Source organism: Tamandua tetradactyla, chromosome 12 (genome assembly GCF_023851605.1).
Source record: "Tamandua tetradactyla isolate mTamTet1 chromosome 12, mTamTet1.pri, whole genome shotgun sequence".
Lineage (NCBI taxonomy): Eukaryota > Metazoa > Chordata > Mammalia > Pilosa > Myrmecophagidae > Tamandua > Tamandua tetradactyla.
In genome coordinates this window covers 52,872,710-52,886,170 of record NC_135338.1, presented here as the reverse complement: position 1 = coordinate 52,886,170, position 13,461 = coordinate 52,872,710, and the positions used below count along the sequence as shown (strand labels likewise).

Here is a 13,461-nt window from a genome sequence, read left to right as displayed (position 1 = left end):
GAAAAAACAAATAAAAGGCATCCAAATTGGAAAAGAAGAAGCATAACTCTCATTTGCAGATGACATGATATTATACTTGGAAAATCCTGGGAAATCTACAGCAAAGTTACTTGAGCTAATAAACAAATTCATCAAGGTGGCAGGTTATAAAATTAATATGCAAAAATCAGTAATACTTCTATATGCAAACAATGACGTAACTGAGGAGTCAATTAAGAAAAAACTTCCATTCAAAATAGCAACTAACAGAATCAAGTGTCTTGGAATTAATTAGGGATATAAAGAACTTGTACACAGAGAACTGCATAAAATTGTTAAAAGAAATCAAAGAAGATCTAAATAGGTGGAAAGACATTCCATGCTCATGGATAAGAAGGTTAAATGTAGTTAAGATGTCAATTCTACCCAAATGGATCTACCAATTCAACACAGAACCAATCAAAATTCCATCAGCCTACTTTGAAGACTTGGAAAAACTAGTTACCAAATTTATCTGGAAGGGAAAGAGACCCCGAATAGCTAAAAGCATCCTAAAAAAAGAAGAATGAAGTGGGAGGATTAACACTCCCTGGTTTTAAAACTTATTCTAAAGTCACAGTGGTCAAAACAGCATGGTACTAACACAAAGATAGAAGACTTGACCAATGAAATTGAATTAAGAGTGCAGAAATAGACCAACAAATCTGTGGTGAACTAATCTTCAACAAGGCCTCTAAATCCACTGAACTGGGACAAAATAGTCTTTTCAATAAATGGGCATGGGAGAACTTGATATCAATAGCCAGAAGAATGAAAGAGTACCCTTACCTTATACGCTATACAAAAATTAATGCAAATTGGATCAAACATATAAACATAAGAACCAGTACTATAAAGTTCCTAAAGAAAATGTAGGGAAACATTTCCAAGACCTAGTAATAGGAGGTAGCTCCCTAAACTTTACACCCAAAGCAGAAGCAACAAAATTAATTAATAAGCTAGATAAACGGGAACTCCTCAAAATCAAATGCTTTTGTGCCTCAAAAGATTTTGTCAAAAAGGTGAAGAGGTAACCAACTCAATGGGAGAAAATATTTGGAAATCACACACCGGATAAAGGTTTGATATCCTGTATACACAAAGAAATCATACAACTCAGCAAGAGAACAAGCAACCCAATTATAAAGTGGGCTAAAGACATGAATAGACATTTTTCTGAAGAGCAAATACAGATGGCTAAAAAGCACATGAAGAGATGCTCATTCTCATTAGCTATAAGGGAAATGTAGATCAAGACTACTATGAGATACCACCTTACACCTATAAGGATGGCTGTTATTAAACAAACAGGAAACTATAAATATTGGAGAGGATGTGTAGAAATTGGGGCACTCATGCACTGCTAGTGGGAGTGTATAATGGTACAGCCTCTATGGAAGACAGTCTGGCAGTTCCTCAGAAAGCTAAATATCAAGTTGCCCTATGACCTGGCAATTCCACTACTTGGTATATACCCAGAAGAGCTGAAAGCAGTGACACAAACAGACATTTGCACACCGATGTTCATAGCAGCACTATTCACAATCACTAAAAGATGGAAACAATCCAAGCACTCATCAACAGACAAGTAGATTAACAAAATGTGGTATCAACATATGATGGAACATCATGCAGTAGTAAGATGAAATGATGTCCTGAACCACATGAAAAGACAGGTAAGCCGTGAGACATAATGCTGAGTCAAATAAGCCAGACACAAAAGGACAGATACTGTAAGGTTCCACTGTTATGACCACAGTAAAGGTAAAATTAGAGGCTTATAATACAGAATATAGGGGACCTAGAAATACACAGAAGCTTAAGATGATTATACAGTTTGCTAATGAAATTGAACTTACTTGTAAGGAAATAGAAGAGAAGGTGGTTCACTAGTGGGTCTATAAGTAATATTACCACATTGAAGGTGAACATGATTGAAAGGGGTTGTATAGACTCATGCATCCCACCAATTACCACTACAAATATAAACAAGTTCTTGCATGAACTACTGCAAAGGTATGAATCTTGTACAAAGAGTATATAATTTCAGGGTATAGGGGAAAATGATATTGCATGTTCTGGTCATGTTTAACAGGAAAACATCAACAGTACCACAGCAGTACCAGGGAAAAATAATAGGGGAGGGACAAGAGATGGGGGTGGTTTGGATTTTCTATTTGGTGAAGGTGTGTTTATTGGTTATCTTTCTCTGGAGATCAGTGAAATTATCTAAAATTGAGAGTGTTGGTGAACTGTTGACTTTGGACATTATACATAAGGCCCAGTAAAAAGAAGTGGCTGGAAGATGCACTGACCGAGAAGGAGATTAGCAAATGATGGTGTAAACATGTGAACAAATACAGTGCTGGTACAAAAAAGAATAAAGTTGTGAGGCATGCAATGATGTGACGAACTTTTGGGACATTTGGTGAGGCAAGATAATACAGAAACAAAAGAGCAAATATTGTATGATCTCATTTAGAAAATATGTATAAGAAAACTGGGGTCTAGATTGTAATCTCTTATAGCAGTCATATTTAGTCCAGAGTAGTAACTGTTATTTCTGGATTTTGAGGGGCTGTTTTGTATGTGTATAACCTGGTATTTAAAGATAAGAATGAATCCGATGAGGTCGGGATTAAGGTAATTCAGAATACAGGCATATAAGGAAGACATTGCCTGTATTTTAGAACTTCACCTACTCTTTTTGAGACCAAAGGAAGAAAGTCTTAGTATGTCCAGAACCCAGGTTTTCTGTAGCACATAATCTAACTCAACCTGTCTGGATAGGTCATTTGAACAATCCAAACACAGGGAGGGGAGCTTAGAATGAGAATGAGAGCCTTTAATCCTGATTAGTTTAATGTAATGCCTGGATACATCCCAGAGTATATTAAGTAGATAATCAAACAGTATTGGCAAAGTCCCATGAAAGATAGGAGAAAAATTATAGAGCTATTAAACTTTACCACCGGGGAAACCCCAGATACTGTGTCAAACATTAGGGACACCCAGATTGATAGGTCAAGTCCTTGATCTTGAGGCTTGCTCTTGGGAAGCTTATGTATGTAGCGGAGAACCTTAGCCTACCTATAGGTATGCCTAAAAGTCACCTCCAGAGTTCCTCTTTGGTTGCTCAGATGTGGCCTTTCTCTCTCTAATTCCAACTCTGCAAGGGAAACCATTGCCCTTCCCCCTACATGGAGCATGACATCCAGGGATGAAAGTCTCACTGGCAGCATGGGAGATGACTCCCAGGGATGAGCACTGTGGGATCAACAATGCCACCCTGACCAAAAGAGGGGAAAGAAGTGTAACAAATAAGGCATCAGTGGCTGATAGAGTTCAAGTAGAGTGTAGGGTGGGCCACGGTGGCTCAGCAGGTAAGAATGCTTGCCTGCCAAGCCTCAGGACCCGGGTTCGATTCCCGGTGCCTGCCCATGTAAAAAAAAAAAAAAAAAAAGTAGAGGGTAGAGGCTACACTGGAGGTCATTCTTATGCATGCTTCAGTTAGACATTGCTACTTATCATAACTTGGCAAACATCAACCCCAAAACCATTCCTGCCAATCCTAAGGAATATCTAGGGCATTATACAAGATTCTACAAAGGTTCCATGCACTAGGGTAACTTTCCAGAAATCAACAACTTCCAGATGGGTCCCTAGGCCAGATAAGTTCTGAAATGCAGAGGGGCCAACTATTCCAGAACATCAACTAGTTCCATCCCCCTAGCCCATATTAATGACAGCCGTTTCCAACAAGAAAAAGTTAGAAAGGGCATAGCCCAAATATCCCTAAAGAGTGGGAGAAAGATCACAGGTGATGGTGGAGTTATACAGAGAAGGGTAGATTTAACACATGAGTATGAGTGCTGAATCATTATACTGATATTTCTTTTAGCCTCAAGTACCTTAAAGCAGCTAGAAATAAAAACCTAAAATTGTGGAATTGTAACCCACCCAAATTCAGAAATCTGTTCTACAACTAATTGTTGCAGTGTACTCTGAAATTTATTGCTTTCATGTATATATATATATTATTTAACGGGAAGAGGAGTGTGACAGAGAAGATAGGATTTAACAAATGAGTATGGCTGCTAAATCATTATATTGATATTTCTATTGGTCTCCAGCTTCTTGGAGCAGCTAAAAGAAAAAACTTATGGACTGTAATCCATACCAAACTTTAAAATCTGTTCTATAACTACTTGTTAAAGTGTACTTGGGAATTTATTTCTTTTTTGTCTGCATGTTTCACAATTAAAAAATATTAAAAAAATAAATAAAATAAACCTAAGCAATACACAGACAATCCAAAAAATAGAAGTAAAAATGATCACACAACAAATTAAAAAAAAAAAGATATTGTTTTAGAGAGTGATAAGAGGCAGGGCTAGGTCAGATGGAGTTCAAGGAAGTCTCTTCTGAGGAGGTCTCATTTGACCAGAATCCTGAATGAGGCAGCTGTGTGATGAGCTTGATGCCTGCCCAAGGACACAGCAAGCACACAGCTCTAAGTTGAGAGGTGGCTTTTTGCCTCTAAGGAGGGAACAGAAGGGCAATGAGGCTAGCAAGTAGTGAACAAAAGGTAAAATTGGGATGCAAGCAAAATTTTACCATGTACAGTTTTATAAATAGGGAAAGTTGGATTATATTTATCATTTATTACACCAGGGAATGTAGCTCCTCTTTTTTTTTTTCTTTTCTAGAATATTCCTAGGCTTGTCTGTTTTATTATAATCTTTTAAAAGGCCCATTAACTACATTTTCTACCAAGGAACAATCTGTGTTTGTATCCATGCTAAGGAACCCAAACAGCTAGCCAAACTTTTAAAATTAAAGATTGTGTTTACCATAGATCAGCATTTTAGCAAGGCTTCCCCTTCCCCGTTAGTGCATTTTTGTTTTCTTTCCTGTTGTCGACCCAACTTTTTCATCATTAATAGACTACTTTAGTTCAATTTTGAAGGCTTAGCATTATATCTTGTTTGCCTATTCATAGCATCAAGCCTAGAGATTAATACCTGGATGTCTCCCTGCTATACTCCTTTTGTCTTTTTTAGCCACTTCTAGGCCTGGAGGACATCATCACCTTGCACAGAAACATGTACAATAACTTCTTAATTGTTCACTTGGCCTTCAGTTTCTCGGTACTTGAGTTCAGCCTTCCCAAAGCTCCCTAGCCCCTTCACTCCAATCACCTGTACGTGAACCTCCATTATTGTCAATATTATGTTGACATATTGTTATGAAGGAAATGAGATGAGTCATACAGCAAATAGATGAAAGACCCAGGCAGTCAGTCTCAGAGTCTGTATTTCTAACCACTGGGGTATAATGTCTTCCATACATATACATAGAAAACACTTAACGAACTCTTCTAACATGAGATGCAGATTTCTTGAAGCATTTCAGACTGGGTCCCAACAAATTTTTACTGATTACCTTCTATAGTAGAAATTTCCTCTGGTGGCTTTCAGCTCACAATTGTAACACTACTTTATTTAATATACAATGAGATTTATTCATGAAACAGACTTCATCTAGAATTGAAAGCACAGCATTTCTTTTTCAAAATGATTCATTAGAGCCCAGCATGGCAATTTAATAAAGGCATACCTCAGAAATATTGCAGGTTTAGTTCCAGACCACTGCTATAAAGCACATATTGCAATAAAACAAGTCAGATGATTTTTTTTTTTTTGCTTTCCCAGTGCATAGAAGAACGTTTACACTATACTGTCATCTATTAAGTGTGAAACAGCATTATGTCTGATGTAAAACAATGTACATACCATAATTAAAAATGATTTATTGCTAAAAATGCTAACTATCATTTGAGCTTTCAGCAAGTCGTAATCTTTTTGCTGGTGGAGGCAGCTGACTGATCAGGGTGATGGGTGCTGAAGGTTGGGATGGCTGTGGCAATTTCTTAAAATAAGACAACAATGAAGTTGGCTGTGTCAATTGATTCTCCCTTTCACGAAAGATTTCTCTGCAACATGCAATGCAATTTGATCGCATTTTATAGTCACTGTAGAACTTCTTTCAAAAATGGAGTTTATACTCTTTAACCCTGATGCTGCTTTATCAACTGTCATGGTTAGGGACAGGTGTCAACTTGGCCAAGTTGTGGTACCTGTTTATCTGATTGGGCAAGCGCTGGCCTGTCTGTTGCAATGAGGACATTTCATAGGATTAGGTCATGATCACGTCAGCTACATCCACAGCTGATTCCATTTGTAATCAGCCAAAGGGGAGTGTCTTCTGCAATTAGTGATGCTAAATCTAATCATGGGAAGCCTTTTTTTTTTTTTTTTCACTTTTTTTTTTTATTAATTAAAAAAAGAATTAACAAAACAATTAGAAATCATTCCGATCTACATGTACAATCAGTAATTCTTAATAACATCACATAGTTGCATATTCATCATTTCTTAGTACATTTGCATCAATTTAGAAAAAGAAGTAAAAAGACAACAGAATAAGAATTAAAACAATAATAGAAAGAAAAAAAAACAAAAAAAAACAAAAACAAAAAACCTATACCTCACATGCAGCTTCATTCAGTGTTTTAATATAATTGCATTACAATTGGGTAGTATTGTGCTGTCCATTTCTGAGTTTTTATATCCAGTCCCGTTGTACAGTCTGTATCCCTTCAGCTCCAATTATCCCTTCTCTTTTTTTTTTTTTTTAATTAATGGAAAAAAAGAAATTAACCCAACATTTAGAGATCATACCATTCTACACATGCAATCATTAATTCTTAACATCATCACATAGATGCATGATCATCATTTCTTAGTACATTTGCATTGGTTTAGAAGAACTAGCAACATAACCGAAAAAGATATAGAATGTTAATATAGAGAAAAAAATAAAAGTAATAATAGTAAAATCAAAACAAAACAAAACAAAACAAAACAAAAACCTATAGCTCAGATGCAGCTTCATTCAGTGTTTTAACATGATTACTTTACAATTAGGTATTATTGTGCTGTCCATTTTTGAGTTTTTGTATCTAGTCCTGTTGCACAGTCTGTATCCCTTCAGCTTCAATTACCCATTGTCTTACCCTGTTTCTAACTCCTGCTGAACTCTGTTACCAATGACATATTTCAAGTTTATTCTCGAATGTCCGTTCACATCAGTGGGACCATACAGTATTTGTCCTTTAGTTTTTGGCTGGATTCACTCAGCATAATATTCTCTAGGTCCATCCATGTTATTACATGGTTCATAAGTTTATCTTGTCTTAAAGCTGAATCCATTCTGCCATTCTATGTCTTTTGATTGGGAAATTCAGTCCATTAACTTTTAGTGTTATTACTGTTTGGATAATATTTTCCTCTACCATTTTGGCTTTTGTATTATATATATCATATCTGATTTTCCTTCTTTCTACACTTTACTCCATACCTCTCTCTTCTGTCTTTTCGTATCTGACTCTAGTGCTCCCTTTAGTATTTCTTGCAGAGCTGGTCTCTTGGTCACAAATTCTCTCAGTGACTTTTTGTCTATAAATGTTTTAATTTCTCCTTCATTTTTGAAGGACAATTTTGCTGGATATAGGAGTCTTGGTTGGCAGTTTTTCTCTTTTAGTGATTTAAATATATCATCCCACTGTCTTCTAGCTTCCATGGTTTCTGCTGAGAAATCTACACATAGTCTTATTGGGTTTCCCTTGTATGTGACAGATTGTTTTTCTCTTGCTGCTTTCAAGATCCTCTCTTTCTCTTTGACCTCTGACATTCTAACTAGTAAATGTCTTGGAGAACGCCTATTTGGGTCTATTCTCTTTGGGGTGCGCTGCACTTCTTGGATCTGTATATTTAGGTCTTTCATAAGAGTTGGGAAATTTTCAGTGATAATTTCTTCCATTAGTTTTTCTCCTCCTTTTCCCTTCTCTTCTCCTTCTGGGACACCCACAACACGTATATTTGTGCGCTTCATATTGTCATTCAGTTCCCTGATTCCCTGCTCAAGTTTTTCCATTCTTTTCCCTATAGTTTCTGTTTCTTTTTGGAATTCAGTTGTTCCATCCTCCAGTTCACTAATTGTAGCTTCTGTCTCTTTAGATCTACCATTGTAGGTATCCACTGTTTTTTCCATTTTTTCTTCTTTGTCCTTCACTCCCACAAGTTCTGTGATTTGTTTTTTCAGATTTTCTATTTCTTCTTTTTGTTCAGCCCATATCTTCTTCATGTCCTCCCTCAATTTATTGATTTGGTTTTTGAAGAGTTTTTCCATTTCTGTTCGTATATTCAGCATTAGTTGTCTCAGCTCCTGTATCTCATTTGAACTATTGGTTTGTTCCTTTGATTGGGCCATATCTTCAATTTTCCGAGCGTCATCCATTATTTTCTGCTGGTGTCTGGGCATTTGATCAGATCTCCCTGGGTGTGGGACCCAGCTGGTTGAAAGGTTTTTCTGTGGAATCTCTGGGCTCTGTTTTTCTTTTCCTGCCCAGTAGGTGGCGCTCGTGGCGGTCGTTTGTCTGCGGGGCAGTCGGCCTGGGAAACCGCGCATGGAGGCGGGGGTCGCTGGCAGTGGCTTGGGGGAGTGCCGGTCCAAATTGCCCAGCTGGCCCGAGACGCCAAGCGTGACGGGAGGGCCCCGCTATCCAATGTTCCCAGTCAGACCGGGGAGCCACGTGCGTGGAGGGGACCCCAGACGCCAGCCACCCCAGCCGGGAAAACGTGCACCCCTCGTGTATCTCACAGCAGTGGATTCTCCCTACCCGTTCAGCCGTTCCAGAATGGGGTACGCTGTCTTTTTTGGTCTCTGTCGTGACTCCGGGAGCTGTTTTGTATTGTTTCTGTTTCTTTAGTTGCTTTTCTGGAGGAGGAACTAAGACCCGCGCGTCTTACTAAGCCGCCATCTTTTCCGTAAGACCATGGGAAGCCTTTTAAGGAGGACTCAGAGGAGACAGGTTCCATTCCTGCTTTGGCTGGTGAGCCTCTCCTGTGGAGTTCATCCAGGCCATCCATCAGAGTCATCGGCTTCACAGCCTGCCCTGTGGATTTTGGACTCTGCGTTCCTATGGTCACGTGAGACACTTTTATAAATTTTATATTTGCAAGTGTTCCCTGTTGATTCTGTCTCTCTAGAGAACCCTAACTAATACATCAACTAAGTTTACGTAATCTTCCAAATCCTTTGTTGCCATTTCAACAATATTCTCAGCATCTTCACCAAGAGTAGATTCCAATTCAAGAAGTCACTTTCTTTGCTCATACATATGAAGCAAATCCTCATGCATCCAAGTTTTTCACCCCCACCCCCCATGGGTAAGCACTGGGAATTGAACCCGGGTCTCCAGCATGGCAGGCGAGAACTCTGCCTGCTGAGCCACTGTGGCCCATCCTAAGTTTTATTGTGAAATTTCAGCAGTTCAGTCACATCTTCAGACTCCACTTCTAATTCTAGTTCTCTTGCTATTTCCACCATATCTGCAGTTACTTACTCTATTGAAGTCTTGAGGTCTCAAAGTCACCCATTAGGATTGGGACCAACTTCTCCCAAACTCCTGTTAATGTTGATATTGTGATCTCCTCCCATGAATCATGAATGTTTTAATGGCATCCAGAATGGTGAACCCTTTCCAGAAGGTTTTAAATTTATTTTGCCCAGATCCATCAGAGGATCACTATCTCTGGCAGCTACTGTCTTACAAAGACTCTTCCTTTTACTTGAACTCTTATGGCTATTAATTGGCCTAATTTCAATATTGCTGTTTCTCGGGGAATAGTGAGGTCTGAGAAGGAGAGAGATGGGGGAATGGCCGATTGGTGGAGCAATCAAAATACACACATTTATCTATTAAGTCTCATATGGGCATGGTTCATAGCACCCCTAAACAATTATAATAATAACATCAAAGATCACTGATCAAAGATCACCATAACAGATACAATAATAATTAAAACATTGAAATATTGTAAGAATTATCAAAATGTGACACAGAGGCAGGAAGTGAGCACATCTTATTGGAAAAATGGCACTGATAGACTTGTTTGACACAGAGTTGCCACAAATCTACTCTTGGTAAAAATAAATAAACAAACAAACATATAAATAAATAAATAAAGCAGTATCTGTGAAGCACAATAAAGTGAAGCACAATAAAACAAGGTTATATTGTTATAAAAGGAATGTTATAATGTGAATTTTCCTGTGGTATTGCTGGTACTAGCTTTGCAAGTGACCACCTCTCTCATGGTCCTCAGTTACAAAACCTGGTTCACTCACTAGTCAGTCCTGCCTTGTCTGCTTTCTCCTTAAAGGAAAAAAAGTTATCAGCCATGCAACTTACAAGCACAAATGTACATGGCATATAGTCATTGGCCAGAGAGACCACTTAAGCACAGCACAAATGTACTTACTGGCCTCTTTCGCTTCGATTTTATCCACAGGAGAGGCCACCATAGATAGCACTATGAAAGATAGTGAGTGGAACATAGTGAATGCCTCCAACACTTGGAATCTGATGGTACCAGGCTTCCCTTGCTTATAAAGATAGGTCCCTAGCAATCATCTTTGCACCCTCATGACCATACACTCTTGCCACAGTTGATTAGACCAAAGATAGAAACTTGAAATAAGGTGGGCTAATCAGATTCACTCATCTGAGAATGTGGAGTTGGGGCTGAACTTTAATGGAGTCTGGGTTGGTGTTTTAGATGGAAAATGTACAGAAACTTCAGGGCCAAGGAGGAGCCATCTTCTGCTATGTGTGCTCAGTAGCAGAGAAAGCCACTCTGCAGAAAAGAAAGAGGAACAAAGCAGAGGGAAGGAGTGGTAAGATGTGCCAACAATGCCTGGTTCTGGTTCTTTTCTGAGGATGGCACGAGACCCCCATTTAACTTTGTAATACATTTCTCTTTCTGTTGCTTTCTGTATCTATCATGTTGCCCATGCTCTTTCTCTCTTACTTAAGCTTGAGTTGAGTCGTGCTATTTGCAGACAAATAATTCTAAGTAATACTTAGATGCAGATATTATAGAAGGCTCTGGATATACTCCTGCCTAGCTGAGCTTACCATCTGGTGGGCTAGTCAGATACATTAATAGTAGTTTTAATAAAATATGATGATTGCGTGATGATATGTAGAGTTCTTCCGGAGAATCCAGAAGTGGAATCTAGTCTGTCCTAGGAGGTGACATTCAAGCTGTCTTCTAAAGGTGAAAAGCGAGGGAAGGGGTTTCCTAGCAAATAGCACTCCATAAGCAAAGATGTGGAAACAGTATGTACATTCAGAGAAAAACAAGTAATTTGGCTCACTTTTTCTGGAATATAAGGGAAAAGACAGGAATTGGTAGGAACTAGAGCTGAAGAGGTGAGCAAGGCCAGAATTATGAGGTCTTTGAAAGTCATGGAGCTATCACAGGAATGTATACACAAGGGGTGTGTGTTTGTGTGTGTGTGTAGAAACTGTGCTGGCTAGAGGACTAGAGCACCCAATTTCTTTGGCAGCTATATTTCGAGTAAATGAATAGACAAGTATTTATTAACAATAGTAATAATTAGAACATCAGAGTTTTATTGACTTTGTTAGTAGGAAAATGTCCCTTGCAATGCAGTCCACTCTGGAATCTTGGACAGTGTGGAATTTTGGAGTTTTTGAGGTCCAGGGCTAGTCAGACCTTGATTTGAAATAAATTTATCAAGATGCTACCACTTCCCAAGGCCTCTAAAGTAGCTTATTTCCTCAGTCTATTTTCCTCTCCCTTAGCACTGCCAAACTATGTTCCAACCCCTCCCTAAAAGGATTTTTCAAGAAGCTTTCCACAAGCCCACTGAAAATGTCTTCTCATTTGTCTCCCCACCAGACTTAACCAGAGGTGACAGAGGAGGACCCCAGGGACGTAAATTGCCCCACAAATGGGTTTTCTTTCGTTCGTGAGGTGTATTTAAAAGTTCTGTACACAACAGTTAAAAATTAGATCTCCTGAAAGCCCACATTTCTTCATGACAACCATCCAATGGAGCCGTGTGCGTGTGAATTATTCCCGCCCTGCTTCACTCATTGTGCTTCCTGCCAGGACACCTGAATTAGTATCCCCTCCTTTACCTCGTTGCACCCTCAACTCCTACCAGAGCGTATGGCACAAAGCAGCCCTTAAGAGGCTGTTGAGTAAATGTTTGATACAGTAGCGGGTACAGAATGGGTCGATCCCGCCGTCTTGCTTGCACCGCTGTCTTCGCGGATGTAGTCCAAATCAATACGCTCAGGCTTCAACACCGTAACGGAGTACGTGGGGTCCCGGGCCACCAAGGGCCCGGCTCTGCCTGGAAACCCAGGGCTTCGGATCGCTGCAGGTTCTTCCCGCTGCCAAACCAGCGGACCACCATTTGGGAGGGAGACAGCCTAGCCGGCCCGTCCGCACTCGGTCCTCCGCGATCCCACCGTCCCTTGCGCCAAGGACACGTCTGGCGGTTTTCTCGTGGCCCTTCTATGCCACCGTGGCGCCTCTCTATGATCTACTGCTGTTTTTAGGGTGGGTGTCATGGCGGCCTGCGTCGAGTTGGCAGGAGTTGCCCACTGAACCGGGGAAAGTCATTAAAGCAGAGGAAGAAGTGGCCCATCCAGACGATGGGAAGTAGCGGGAATGAGCAGGGTTGCTGTGTTACTGGTGGCAACTCGTGATAAAGTCCCAGGCCAGGGCTTTGCATTTCTAAGCAGAGCCGGGCAGTTGGTAGGTGCCCCCGAAGCCGTTGTTGCCTAGGAACATTGTGTTCTCGAATTCTGAGTGTTTTGATTCGGACTAGTTCTGCCAAGGCAGAGGTTCGAGGACACTTGGTGGGATCGTCGACGACGCTGGACGCTTTTCTCGGAGCGGACCACGTAGTTTACTGACCCACGGCGATGTCCTGGCTTGGCGGCCTCGGCTCCGGCTTGGGCCAATCTTTGGGCCAAGTCGGGGGCAGCCTGGCTTCCCTTACAGGCCACATTTCAAATTTTACGAAGGATATGCTGTTGGAAGGCACGGAGGAAGTGGAAGGTAACAGCTGGGGCGAAATGAGGGAGGGCTCGACTGAGCGTCGGTTTAGTCCCCACCACCATCTGTCAGAAATGGGACGGGTCAGATAGTAGGGGCACTGCATTTCTTTATTTACATTTCTTATTTTGTTTCTTATTAACTGAATTTCTCAGATGAAGGACCACTGAGGTCTTGGGGAAGAGCTCTGGCCTTCTTCCTTTTGATTACTCTGGATGTCTGAGTAGAGTGAAACTGCGACAGTGTTAAGTAGAGTTTATTTTCATTTCATCCACGCCACCTTTTACTTTGCCCTTAACTTGGGGGCGGGTCTGATTTTGATCATCTTTTCATATTGACAGTTAAAAAAGAATTGTCTGTGTATGACAAATAGTCCCATAATTTTGTTTCTTCGCTTTTTAACCAGTTGCAGTAATTCATAATTAAAATATTTAGTGGC

The 13,461-nt window shown here is 40.0% G+C and overlaps 1 protein-coding gene across 2 annotated transcripts in view; it reads left to right on the top strand.

Annotated features, from left to right (window-relative positions):
• The first annotated feature begins 12,483 nt into the window (after positions 1-12,483).
• Positions 12,484-13,461, top strand: part of TRIP11 (thyroid hormone receptor interactor 11) — an 85,436-nt gene continuing 84,458 nt past the window's right edge. For both annotated transcript variants that reach the window (XM_077123376.1, XM_077123375.1), the window contains exon 1: positions 12,484-13,025. In XM_077123376.1, the coding sequence (XP_076979491.1) occupies positions 12,890-13,025 (136 nt within the window). In that variant the 5' untranslated portion in view covers positions 12,484-12,889. The remainder of the gene's footprint in view (positions 13,026-13,461) is intronic.